The sequence below is a fragment of the Belonocnema kinseyi genome, chromosome 2 (assembly GCF_010883055.1).
Source record: "Belonocnema kinseyi isolate 2016_QV_RU_SX_M_011 chromosome 2, B_treatae_v1, whole genome shotgun sequence".
Lineage (NCBI taxonomy): Eukaryota > Metazoa > Arthropoda > Insecta > Hymenoptera > Cynipidae > Belonocnema > Belonocnema kinseyi.
Window position 1 is genome coordinate 123,900,622 of NC_046658.1, and position 14,516 is coordinate 123,915,137.

At 31.2% G+C, this 14,516-nt stretch overlaps 1 protein-coding gene across 1 annotated transcript; it reads left to right on the plus strand.

Moving 5' to 3' along the window:
- The first annotated feature begins 204 nt into the window (after nt 1-204).
- Nucleotides 205-11,988, plus strand: LOC117182972. Its single transcript, XM_033376098.1, has 6 exons — nt 205-454; nt 541-704; nt 1,431-2,397; nt 2,490-3,022; nt 3,088-3,511; nt 11,858-11,988. Exons 1-6 carry the CDS (start codon nt 205-207, stop codon nt 11,986-11,988), a joined length of 2,469 nt encoding a protein of 822 aa, XP_033231989.1.
- The last annotated feature ends 2,528 nt before the right edge of the window (nt 11,989-14,516 follow it).

The following is a 14,516-nucleotide window of genomic DNA, read 5'->3' on the forward strand; positions in this document are numbered from 1 at the left end:
CAATAAAATTATTTCACTGTGGACCCAAATTCTACAAAAGGGTTGTTCTAAAGAAGATGTCGACTCTATTTTAAAAAAGTATCCGTTACCTGAAAATTTTGAGGCAATTCATGTGCCAAAACTAAACCCGGAAATTAAATTGCTTATGTCAGATTCGGGTTTGAAAAAGAAAGTTTTAAAACAGCAGCACAGGAAAAGATTGGAATGGCAATTTATGCAGTTGGCGCGGCTTTGACGACTATCTTTAATTCAGGAGGGAAGAAGGACGGTAATGTAGAGTCCTATCTTAGCGATGCTGGTAGAATGTTATCGGACCTGCATTACAATATCTCTATTACCAAACGCTCATTTATCACTCCGATAGCTAATAAACTGGTGAAGGATCTTGCTGAGGAGCTTCCCACGTCGTCGAAACTTTTGCTTGGAGAGGATTTTCCTGCTAGAATAAAAGCTGGTTAAGAGGTAGAAGAGTTGAGTAAGAAAATAGAGAAACCCTGTACATCAAACCAGGGCAATAAAGGTGCCAAATCTACTCAGAAGTTTTAACCAAGAAAGGCTCAACCGGCTCATCCAAATCGTGTAATGAAGCCGTCGTTAAAATTCAGGGGCCCGCCCAGGAGATTCGACCGGAATCTGAAGGGACATCAGGACGGGCCGAAATACAATCGACCTCAACAATTCCAGCAGCGGCGCCGTTATTAGGGGTAAGTGAACATTCCGGTAGGCTTAGGTTTTTCGAAAGCTCTTGGAGAAGAATAACGAATGATGAAATCATTTTACAGTTTGTAAGGGGTTATCGACTCCCCTTTTCATGTAAAGTAGCTCAAGATAAAAAACCTAATGTTCCTAATTTTACAAATACTGAATTTCGGGATTGTTTCGCTGCTGTAAAAGAACTTATCGACAAGGGTAGTGTGCGAGAATGCCAACCCTAAAAGAAACAATTTGTTTCCTCCTATTTTCTGATTGAAAAGTCAAATGGAAAAAAGCGATTTATTTTGAATTTGAAGAAATTAAATCACTTTATAGATCAACCTCATTTTAAATTAGAGGATCATAAAAGAGTTTCGCGCCTCTTAACGCGAAACTGTTATATGGCCTCCATTGATTTAAATGATGCTTATTTCTTAGTTCCTGTCGCAAAAGAATATAGGAAGTATTTGCAGTTTCAATTTAATCTAAAGCTGTACGAGTTTAATTGTTTACCCTTTGGTCTCTGTACTGCCCCATATGTTTTTACCAAACTAATGAAGCCCGTAATCCAGGTCTTAAGAAGCCAAGGTTTTCTATCCAAAATTTATTTAGACGACATCCTGCTAATTGCAAAATCGGAGCAATTCTGTCGATTAATTGTAGCTTAAACGAGAACACTTCTAGAGTCTTTAGGTTTTGTCTTGAATCTGGAAAAATCGAATTTTATGCCTTCACAGAAGTGTCGATTTTTAGGTTGGGTTTTTAATAGTAAAAAATTCACAGTAGAATTACCGAGGGAGAAAAGGGAAAACATTTTGAAGTTAGCAAAAAGATTTGGATCTAAGTCAAGATGCGGTATAAGAGATTTTGCTCAGTGTATTGGGGTGTTAATATCAGCATGCCAGGGAGTTAAATACGGATGGCTCTATGCCAAAATAATGGAACGTCATAAATACCTCGAGTTGTTGAAAGCAAAAGGTAATTTTGACGGTTTGATGGGAATATCAACGCATGTGAAGACTGAACTAAAGTGGTGGTCTGAGAATATCCTTTCAGTAAATAATCCCATTAGATTTTCAATTTATCAATTAGAAATATTCTCAGATGCCTCACTGTCGGGATGGGGTGCGTTTTTTAATGGCGAAAAGACTCATGGCTGGTGGAATACTGAAGAGCAAAAAGAGTTCATTAGCTTATTAGAATTAAGGGCAGCCTTTAATGGCTTAAGGTGCTTTGCAGAAAATTATCGTTCTTGTCAGATCCTTCTTCGCATAGACAGCACGACAGCAATTTCCTACATTAATTGCATGGGGGGAGTTCAATATCCGAAATTGAATAGTTTAGCAAGACTCATTTGGCAATGGTGCGAGAAAAGAGACCTATGGATCTTTGCTTCTTATATAAAGTCGAAAGATAATTCAATTGCTGATAGCGAGTCACGCATCCTACCTCCAGAGACAGAATGGGAATTGAATCAAGGGATATTTGTCTCCATTCAGAAAAAGTTTGGAAGATTCAACATTGACTCATTCGCAATAAATATTAATAAAAAATGTCAGAAGTTTATTTCCTGGTTCAAAGATGCTGGATCAATAGCAGTTGATGCGTTCACTGGATCGTGGTCAACTTTTTTCTTTTATGCCTTTCCCCCATTTTCTTTGATTTTAAAAGTTTTAAGAAAAATCATTGAGGATCAAGCTGAGGGTATTTTAGTTGTTCCTTTCTGGCCTACCCAAGCTTGGTATCCTTTGTTCCTAGAATTGCTAGTCGATAAACCTCTTCAATTTGGTCCATAGATAGACTTATTGACTTGTCCTTTCAGGAAAGTCCATCCTCTAGCCAACAATCTTATCCTGGTGGTCGGCAGTTTGTCGGGCAAGGATTTCAAAGAAGAGGAGTTCCAGATACCGCAACACCTCTGATGATAGACTCTCTATCTAAGGGAACTATAAAGCAATATGAGAAGCCACTCAGACTATGGTGGGATCATTGCGAAGGACTCAATATCTCACCTTTTGAGGCTAGTGTGTCGGAAGTCCTAGATTTTTTATCTAATGTTTACAAACTTATAGGGACGTATGGCACAATCTATTCTTACAGATCTGCTGTGTCTCTCGTGATGACAGCAGAGATTGGGGGTGACTCCCTTGTAAAGAGATTTTTTAAAGCCGTCTCTGTCGCGAGACCACAAAAGCCGCGCTACGAATGCACTTGGGAACCTCATACAGTCCTTGAATACCTCAAGACCCTGTACCCGAACGAAAATATCTCCATTCGATTGCTTACTCAAAAGTTATTAATGTTATTAGCTCTAGTTACCTCCCAAAGAGTTCAAGCGCTGTCAAAAACATTGTTAAAAATATCATTTGTTTAAACGATTTGATTAAAATTAAGATAGCTCAACGTATTAAGACTTCTAAGGTTAATAAAGCCCAACCGTGCCTTGTTATTCCGTTTTTTAAGGATCAACCACCGCTTTGTGTAGCGTCGACCTTGAAGGTTTATATCAATCGAACGTCAGATTTCAGGAATTCTGTAGATGAATTGTTTCTAACATGTAAAAAGCCATTTAGGGCTGCAACCAGACAATTTTTAGCGCGTAGGTTGAAAGTTACGTTAGACAAAAGCGGTATAGACACCTCCTTGTTTAAGGCTCATAGCACAAGACACGCGTCTACGTCAGCTGCTAATCGTCAAGGGCTTAATATAGATCACATACGCCAGACTGCTGGCTGGTCAAATAAATCGTCAGTGTTTGCGATATTTTATAATAAACCTGTACATGATAAGGCAAAATATGCGCAAGCTATTTTACGGAGTTAGGTAGACAGTTATGTAAGTCTTTAGAAACACTTCGTTTACTTGACATGTATTATGTTCGTCGACAGTCTCCTATGTTCCTAATTTCTTTTTTCACGTCATTTTAAAAAAGAATATAAAGAGTTCTTTTAAAAAAATCGCAATGCTGTGCTTTAAACATCTAAGTTATGATCTAGGAGAGCGAGACGACGAAATATAATTAAACGATTAAACGAACTTACCTTAAGTGAAGTTCAATCGGGATTATATGAGTCGTCTCGTTCGAATAGATCATTCCCTCCCTTCCCGTATTTTATTCTATAGAATAAACCCTAAACATTGCGAGTTGATACTTTCAAATAAATGACATAGGAAGTAGATGGCGCCACCTCAGTGGGTAAGCGCCAAAAGTACTCTCTTTTGAAATTTAGCTTTAAAAACTTTGATCAGAATGAACAGATGGATGTGACTACATTATGATCTATTCGAACGAGACGACTCATATAATCCCGATTGAACTTCACTTAAGGTTATTAATTTTACACCATTAAGCCATTTCCCTTTCGCGGTAGGCGTGACTCACTCGGTAGGGGAAAGGAGTAGTGTGTGGAAGGAATAGAGATTTTTCAGATTGATCCAGAATTCTCGTGCTATTTAAGTAAATAACACGTTCGTTCCGCAACACTGCTCCGACCCAGGTTGCTGATCAATCTCTCTAGCAATCACCCCAAGCGAAGAACCTCACGAAGTCGTTATGTAAAGTTCCCCACTTGAGTCCAATAGTGGCCAAGGTCTTTTGTTTCAGGCGTCATTCACTCTACTGACACTCTTTTTATTAACTATTTGCCGCCATACTTTCCTGTCCTGGCCTACTTCTCTAGCTTCTTTTATGTTCATGCATTTTTTCATGCAGACTCTCGTGTTTCTGTGACTTCTTATGTCTCTTCTAAGTAGGGTCTCATTCACACATTCTAACCATTCTTTCCGCGGTCTACCTCTGGGCACGCTGCCATTTACTTTACCTTGATACACTTGTTACGTTAGTCGTTCATTTGGCATTCTCTCAACATGTCCGAACCATCTTAACTGATTTCTTTCCCATGTGTCTACTAGCGCCTCTTCTGTACCACATTCTTTTAGAATTATCTCGTTACTTACTTTGTCCATCAGGGTTTTCCCGCATATTATTTGCATGAATCTCATGTCAATTGCGTTAATTTTACTCTTATCTTTTTCTTGATAAGTCCATGTCTCGCTACCGTATAGTACAGTCGGTACAAATATAGAATTATGTATTGCCATTTTAGCGTTATTTGATATATTTTTACTTTGGATAAGTTTCATCGATTAATTTTCAATCAAAAATAGAATAGTTCCATTTTCAGTTAAAGAAAATTAATTTTTTAACAAAAAATTAAGACGGTTAATTTTCAATCAAAAATAGAATGGTTACATTTTCAGTTGAAGAAAATTAATTTTTTAACAAAAAATGAAGACAAACGGATTTGTTAACCGAAGAGATCAATTTTCAACTAAAATTATGAATCTTTAATTAAAAACATGGATTTTCAACAAAGTAGTTGAATTTTCAACCAAAAAAGATGAATAAATTGTGAACGAAAAATCTAATAACTAATGTTTTAACCAAAGTATATTTTGCTTTTTCCACTTTTTCAACCAAATACTTAAATTTTTACCAAAAGCAGACCGTTTTCAATCAAACGGTTACATCCTTAATCAGAATACATAAAATGTGTATAAAACAAAGTAAATTTAAAAAGAGACAAATTTTCAACAATTTAGTTACATTTTTAACGACAAAAAATTTGCCAGTCAAGAAAGAAAAAATATTTAAACCAAATTGTTGAGTTTTCAAGCCAGAAACACAAATTCCCTACAGAAAAATGGATTTTTCAACCCGAAAATATAAATCTAATAAAAGGGTAATTTTCATCCAAATATTGGAATTTACAACCAAAAATATAAATTAAAAAAAGTCAATTATCAAACCAACAGTTTAATCTTCTATGAAATAATTGAATTTATGCCTAAATATTGTTTAATGTTATGGCTGTTGACCAGATATAAACAATTGATGTTAAGTGTTTTTTGTCTGAAAGACCTGGGTTCGTTTCCCAGCGAAGTTTAAGACAAAAAAATGTTTCAACAAAATTAAAATAGTATACTTTTTAAACAAAAATAATTAAATTTCAACGAAAAATAGTGGAATTTCCTCTTTGGGTTCTATTAACCCAGTTCACATTTAAGCGGAAAAATAAAAAAAGGAGGGGAAAAGATGGGACAAGCATAAATAATATTTTAACCACACGACCCTTATTTTTATTCACTGAATATTTGTTTAAACTCTTTTCATAATCTTTTTTATATATTTCATTCCGTCAAGAAGATAATAATTTAGTAAAGAATTACCGAGTTTGTTGTATATTAAATTTCTACTAATTCACCGATCGTTGGAACGAGTAAACAGCAATTGATTACTAGTGACATTTGTGTTGTTTTGTCATTATAATGTATGCGTGATAATTAAATTGGATAAGACACTCTTTTATCAACAAAAGGGAGTAAACGTCGTCCAATTAGTTAATTGAAATTTAATTGTGATCCAGAATCACGTATCTACAGTACATGGTATATAATTAAATTATTTTTTTCTTTGAAATTATATTTGGGTGAGGCCTGGACTGGAATTTATAATTTGCGTGTTCAGCGAAAAGCCCCGAATCAAATTTATTTCAATCTAACTCACAAGAAATTTTTAGCACTGCGTTTTCTTTTGTGAATTTTTTGTTGCGTGGTTCCCGAGTAAGATAACAAAAAGATGATAAAAGGATTGACAAAAGGATTGACAAAATAATTCTATTCATAAGTTGCACCAAAAATCAGATTTCTGGAAAAATAATTTTTCTATGATCTGAAGAATAGAACTAATATTACTAATGATGTGATTCAAAACAAAACACATTATTTTTCATACAAAAAATGTTCAAACTCACATAAAACGTTTATTTTTTATATATTTTTTTAAAATAAATTTTTTTCTTCCACCGCTTTTTACCAATTTTCTAAAAATAGTTTAATTTTTCGTGAAAACCATTCTCTAGAACTATACTGGTTAAAATAAAAAAAGAATAAGCAAAAATTGATTAAAATTCAAAAGTTTTTAAAAATTGGTAACAAGCGGCAGTAAGAAAAAATTTATTAATGGAATTCAAACCGAAGTTCTAAGATTTTAAGTAATTTTAGAGGATTTCAACGTATTTTAAAGATTTCAGGATATTTTTACATTTTTAATTGATCAAAGGCGAAAAATGGTCGAAAGAAGGATCACTATTTATGATTTGTATTGAGTTGAATAGGCTGAAATTTCTGTCACTTATTTTCTTTTCTGAATTGGAAGAGGTCAATTTTTGCTTTTTAACATTTTTATTGAGATTGAGGGAAGCATTTTTTATTTTCAATTTTTTTCGGAATAGGCTGTGGCAGATTTAGGAGGAGGACCTCCCCCCCCCTTCCCCAGAGCTTCAGCACTAGTCAATGTTTTAATTATAATTTTTCAAATGCATATGATACAAAGCACTTAATCCCCTCGCTCCAGAATTGGTTCTGGAGCCATCTCTGGAATTGAAAATGGGGAAGGAGTGCAAATTTTGGATTTTTTTCATGTTTTATTTTCAATATTTTCATTATTATGAGTTTAAAGGGATGAATCTTTTTTATTTAAAACATTTAAAATGATAGCTTAGATTTATATTTCATCACCTGAAATTTTTGAATTGTTGAATTATTAAAATTTAAAAATGTTATTTAAGGCTAAGTTTAAAATTAAAAAGAGTTTATTCTATTTGTGACTCAAGATGTACCTTTTTTATTTAAAAATTCATGTATGTTGTTGAAAATTGGTCATTTTTGTATGAAATTCATCTTTTAGGTTGTAAATTCAAACAGTTGGTTGAACATTTATTTTTCTGGTTGAAGATTTATTAATTTAGTTAAAAATTTATTTTTTGGTATGAAAATTCATGTATTTAGTAAAAAATTATTAGTTATTTGGTATAAAATTATTCTTCCTCGGTGGAAATTAATTTTTTTAGTTGATAATTCAACTATTTTGTAATAAAATTTATGTATTTTGTTGAAAAGTGGCCTCTTTTGTTAGAAATTCAATCTTTTGTGTTCAAAGTTATGTTAAAAATGTATTTCTTTGACTTAAAATTTATTTTTCTAAGTGAAATTTAATTATTCTATTTTAACCTGCAAATGTATCTTTTTGGTTGAAAATTGACGTACGTTGTGAAAGCTGATCTTTTTTGGTGGAAAAATGATCTTTTAGGTTGTACATTTAATTAATTAATTAAAAATTCATTTTTCTGGTTGAATATTCGTCAACTTAGTTGGAAATTTATATATTTCGTTGAAAATTCTTTCTCTTTAGTTCATAATTAATTTTTTAAACTTAAAATGTAATTATTCTTTTTGTTTGCTTGAAAATTTAACTTTTCCGTTGCAAATTGATTTATTTAGTTAAAAAATTGTCTTTTCTGAGAGTAAAATTGCATTATTTAGGTAGAAAATGCATATTTTTGGTTTCAATACTTAACCGCTTGACAGAAAATCCGTCTAATTTTTCTTTTCGAAATTCAACATTTTGTATAAGCTTTTTTTACTCTATTAACTGAAAAATCTTTCTTGTTTGAAAGTTCAACTCTTTCGTTGTAAATTCTTCTTTTTTTTGAAAATTAGTATGTTTTGGTTGAGAATTCAACTAATTTGTAGAAAAATCTTATCTTTTGGTTCAAATAAATTGGTTTTGATTGAAAATAAAAATATTTGTTGGTGCTAATATCAACCATTACACGTTTTGTTTAGAGTTCATTCTTTCATTAAAGATTTGTCACTTAGGTTGAAAATTCCACTATTTTCTTGAAAATTCTTTTTTCTTGGTTGACAATGAATTGTTTCAACTTTAAATTGAATTCTCCTATTACATTCTCATCCTAATGAGAAGGCATTGGTTTTATGTAAAATTTCACTTTGTCTGTTTTCATCAAATCTTCACGTTTTGAGACCCACTGAGTCAGAAAAAACGATTTTTACGAAGGTGTTTGTCTGTCTGTAGTCTGTATTCTGTAGGCACAGTAACTTTCGTAAAATTCATCAGAGTGGATTCTGCTTTGGCACACTTTTTCAAAACCTAAAAAGAAACAACAAGTTCGTAAACCAGCTATTTTGGATTAAAATTCAAAAGCTGAGCGCGTTTTCAAAAATTTTGAAACCACATTTTTTCAAGATTTCCAAATTCTATGAACGGTTATTCATAGTACTCAGAAACCCAAACAATTTATTTTTCTGACTTTTTTCTATAAAAAGAAAATTATCAGAGTTAAAGCATTTTCAAAATCCAAAAAAAACAAACTAAAATGAACATTTCAAGCCAAACAACGCATGATATGAAAAAAAATAAAAAGAAGAAAAATGTTTATTTTTGAAAGCCCCACAAGATGATTATAACAACTTTTTAAAATTTGGTCGAAAAGTTGAAAATTCAAAATTTGATGGTATCAAACATTTTCGAAACCACCTTTTTCAAGATTTTAAAATTCTATGTACGATTATTTATAGTACTTAAAAACTAAAACAATTTATCCCTATGACGTTTTTGTATAAAAAGAAAATCATCAGAGTTAGAGCATTTTCAAAATCCAAAAAAACAAATTAAAATGAACATTTTAAGCCAAACAACGAATGATATGAAAAAAAGCCAAGAAAAGAAAAACGTTTTTTTTTAAATGCTTACAAGATGATCATAACAACTATTTTAATTTGGTCAAAAAGTTGAAAATTCAAAATTTGATCGTACCAAAAATGTTTGAAACCACATTTTTTCAAGATTTCAAAATTCTATGTACGTTTGTTCATAGTACTCAGAAACTCAAACAATTTATCCCCATGACTTTTTTCTGTACAAAGAAAATTATCAGAGTTAGAGCATTTTCAAAATCCAAAATAATAAACTAAAATTAACATTTTAAGCCAAACAACGTATGATATGAAAACAATTCAACAGAAGCAAAGTGTTTCTTTTTTGAAGCCCTACAAGACAATGATAGCAGCTTTTTTAATTTGATCGAAAAGTTGAAAATTCCAAATTTGATCGTACCACAAATTTTTGAAACGACATTTTTTCAAGATTTCAAAATTCTGTGTACGGTTGTGCATAGTATTCAGAAACTCAAACAATTTATCCATATGACTTTTTTCTATCAAAAGAAAATTATCAGAGTTACAGCATTTTCAAAATAAAAAAAAAACAACTAAATTGAACATTTTAAGCCAAATAACGCATGATATGAAAAAATTCAAGAGAAGAAAAACGTTGATTTTTGAAAGACCTGCAAGGTTATCATAACAACTTTTCTAATTTGGTCGAAAAGTTGAACATTCAAATTTGATCTTACCAGAAATAATGAAAAATTCAAAAATTCCATTTTTTTGTTAAACTATGCAAGATAGGCAAAAAATGAATCAGCTAAAATTGCGCGCCATGGAAACACCTACAAATTTGTAATGAATCACTTTCCGATAGGACGCGTAGTTTTTGATTATAGTCGTAAAAAACAACATTAAAAATTAAAAAATTAAAAAATTTTGGACTAACGACACAAGCTACGAACAAAATGATACAAAACTTTTTTATCCAAAGAAAAATTATAATTTTTGTTAGGACACGTAGTTTTTGCTTTAGTCCTAAAAAATAACATTCAAAATAAAAATATAATTTTTTTGGAAAAAACGACGTAAGTACGAACTAAAATTAAAAGACAAAAGTTGTTCGCCTAAAAAGCTCTATAAATTTATTATTAATCATTTTTTGAAAGGACTTTCAATCGTAAAAAATAAGATTAAAAATAAAAAAATTAAATTTTTGAAAAAAGGACAGAAATGATGAAAGAGGACATAGGACCCTATATAGGTTCCTGTATTAGAACCTATGCAGATGCGCAGACGTTTTTATTTAATCGTAAAAAACAAGATCAAAAATAAAAAAATTAAAAAAGCAAGGACATAAGAGTCAGTGTGATTCAATTTTTATGCATATTATGAATTATAATGATACACATTTATTGAAATGATACATTTTTCAGCGCAGCTTAGAATACAATTTAAAACAAAATAAGAAAGAAATATAAAAATAATCATGATAAATACAAGTTGCTTTTTCTTTTGCAATTTTTTAACAAGCAATCCCAGGCAGAGTTACATAAAAACTTTATTATATTTGATATCAAAGTGTTGTGTATAATGTAGAAAAGTTGTCATGTTGAACGAAATCGAGTGCGAAGGACGAGCTACGTGATGAGAATGTGTTCGTTAAAGCCGAAAGAGTTTTAATAAAAGAGAGTTCAAAATCCCATAATTATAGTTGTCGGTCTGTTGACATTTGATTTCAAAAGGTCTGTGTACGAATGCTGGAGATATACAAAGACTGAGCGCAGAGTGCAATTGCTATCAGTCGCGTTCCGAAGGTGCGCTCAAATTTTCGAGCTAAGCTCTTTTAACGAAAGAGAATTGACAATCACAAAATTACAGTGGTGGATGTTTTGAGTCTTAATTTTGGAAGGTTTGCTCAAGAATGTGCGAAAATATAAAGACCGAGCGCAAAGCGCTAGATAAATCCATTACCGAGCGCGAAGCGCGAGAACCAACAGTCGCGCGCCTCAGGCGCGCTCAAACTTGCGAGCCGCGCGCGCAACGCGCAATGAGAATGTGCCCGCATAGCGGGCAGATTTAAAAAAATTTAAAATTGTTCCTTTTGAGTTGAAAACTGATTTCCTCCACAGTTTCGCGTTGATACGAGGCGCATGGACGAAATAGAAGCGGTGTTTAGTCAAGCGTGACAAACAGCTCAAAGGCCGCAGTTTTAGCGCGCTAGTTGCGTCAGGTTGCGCATGCGTCAAAATCCACCAGAAATAGTTCTTGCGGCTCTATTTACGTTTGGATTTCCCCCGATTTAGGATCCAGGCTAAGGCATGCCATACCCGAAACCGATCGTATATCGGGAGTTGAGTGTATTTTACGTATTTCTTACGTAATTTGTGGATGGCCCCTTATAAAATGCTGTCTGATTGTTGCAACTAAAAGTATGTTTAATCAATTAAGAAACACTTTTTTTATTAACATTATTGATTTACAAGTGTAATTGTGGTTTTAAATGTAAACAATGTTTAGAACGGACAGGAAAAATTAAATTTTTGTCAGGAAAAATCAGGGAAAGTCCAAGAAGTTAAAAACTGGGATCTTGTAGCATTCTGTGCTATTGACATTATTTTCAATTTATTTTTTTTAGTCTCTCGTTCAAATCGTGTAGAACCTTCCAGCTTTTCACACAATGGGTTGTGTCGAGTTCCTATTATCGAATATCCTGCTTTCGAAACAATTTCTCAATTTAGTTGGGAAGAAGACTTAGCCAAGAGCTAAGAATAAAGAAATCCTATTAGGGAGTATTGAGGGTCGTTATTCGTGCCCTTCATTCTCTGAGGGGCAGTATTTCTCTTAAAAAGTTGTACAAAATTATCGAAGAAACAATTAACTTTCAGCTGAGACATGGAAAAAGAACTTTTTAGACTTCCGAGAGTCTTACAATTTAATTCTTTTGTTGAAAAACGCAAGTATTTTGTTGAAAAGTCACTTCATGTGGTAAAAAATTATATTACTCGATTGAAAATTATTTTCTGTTACTTGTTTTTTGTACGCTTAAATAACATAATTTCTTTTCAATAATGATTCTTATTTCTAAATTGTAAAAAAATTTCTCTCAATCTCCGCTCGGATTCGAACCCAGGTCTTTCAGATTGCCGGTCTAATGCTCTTACTCACTAAGCTAAAACGGGATGAGATTAATTTCTTCACAACTTATACAACATGAATTGCGACGTAATTTTCTATACTTAACATTATATTATTTATGAAAATTTATCTGGTTAAACCATAACATAAAAAATTAAAATCATTTGAATGATTGGTAAATTAATGTTCAAGGAATTACTTTGGAACTCAACTTGTGGGGGCTGTGAAGAAATTAATATCGCCTTTCCGTAAGTACGTAAGTAAGAGCATCAGACCGTTCATCTGAAAGACCTGGGTTCGAATCCGAGCGGAGCTTGAGAGCAATTTTTTCATAATTTAGAAATAAAAAATAAATATTAAAAGCAAACATATAGGTACAAATTTATAAGGCATAAAAGGAAAGGATAATTTTGTTTTAATTTCTTTTTATTTAAACATTTTATGTATGGCTTTTAATTAAAAAATCTACCATTGTATTTTTGGATCAGTATTTATTTATTTTGGTTGAAATTTTTTTTTATTAGTCATAATTATAATGATTTTCCTGACAATTCATCTTTTTACTGAAAATTTATTTTTTGTTTAAATACTATTATATTTTTGGTTATATTTTAAAACTATTTAGTTGTGATTTTGATTATTTTCTTAATATATCAACTATTTTGTTAAAAAATCTTCTTTTTTTGGATCGAGAACTGAAAAACATTATTTTGTTGATATTTTAACGAGATTGTGAAAGTCATCTTTTTGCTCTAAAATTTAACTGTTTTGCTAAAAAAATCGTCTATTTGGATGGCAAATCTGTCCTTTGGGATTGAATTAGTTTATTGAAAATTCAATTATTTAGTGAAAAAGTTTTTTTGTCGAAACATCAAATTTGTTGTTTAACATTTTTTTTATAGAAAACTTTCATATTATTGGTTTTAAATTTATCTGTTCTGTTTATAAATTTTATTATTTTGTTTAAAAATGAAATATGTTGTTAAAAAGTCATCTTCTTTTGGTTAAAAATTTATTACTTGGTTGTAAGTTGAACTACAATTGTTTACGAGAAAATTGAATTTTTTTGCTTTAAAATTTCACAATATTAGTTCATTCTTTTAGTGAAAAATGCAAGTACATCGTTAAAAGTTGAACTGTTTTGAATTTTTGTTTGTTTGAAGGCATCTTTGATTGAGATTTAATATTCTTGTTGAAAAGTCAACGGTTTTTTTTTAGAAAATTGGTCTTTTTTATATAAAAATCCATCTTTTTGGCAGAAATTTAATCATTTTGGTTGAAAATGCAACTATAAGGTTAAAAATTATGTTTGAAAATTCAACTGTTTGATTGAAAATTACCTTTTTTTTTACAAAAATATCAATAGGTTTGTAGGAAATTCCTTTTTTTTTTGCTTGAAATTTAAACACTTAGGTAGAAAATTCAGCTATTTGATTAAAAATTGAACTATTTAGTTAAAAATTAACTTTTTTGTTAAAAATGTAACCGTTTAGTTAAAAACGAATTTCTTTTTTGTTGAAAATATATATTGTCCAGTTCAAAATATAACTATTTTGTAGCAAATTTATCTTTTTGGCTTGAGAACTCAACGATTTTGTTGAATTTTTTTCTTTTTTGGTTAAAAACACAAGACCTCACGCAAATTCGCCTTTTTTGCTCTAAATATTCAATTTATTATTTTAACCTACAAGTTATACTATTTGGTTATAAATAGAAATATTTGATTGAAAATGATTTATTTTTCTAAAAATGCAACTATTTTGTTGTTTCTATTCAAAATAATTTATGTCCCTATTTTCCCTGTTTTAAGAGCATTTAGTTGAATGATTTGATGAGCAATTAACCCTTAAACAGAAATGTGAATGAAGATTGCACGGAATTTATCTGGAAATACGACGGAATCGATATAGAGTTTAAATGGAATCTTCATCAAATTAGAAATTTAACCCAATTCTAAATGAAGAATCCGTGAAGCAAAATAGAGTAAAAATGTTAAGATTCAGGTTAAATCTAGTCTTTGAATAATCCTTAAAAAATCCGTCTCACAGTTTGATTAAATTATATTAACTTCTTCAGACCGAATCTATGTCAAATCAGGAAATTCTACACTTGAAGTAGCAGAATCTTTTGGGAACAAAATATGTTATTTTCAGAAGAAA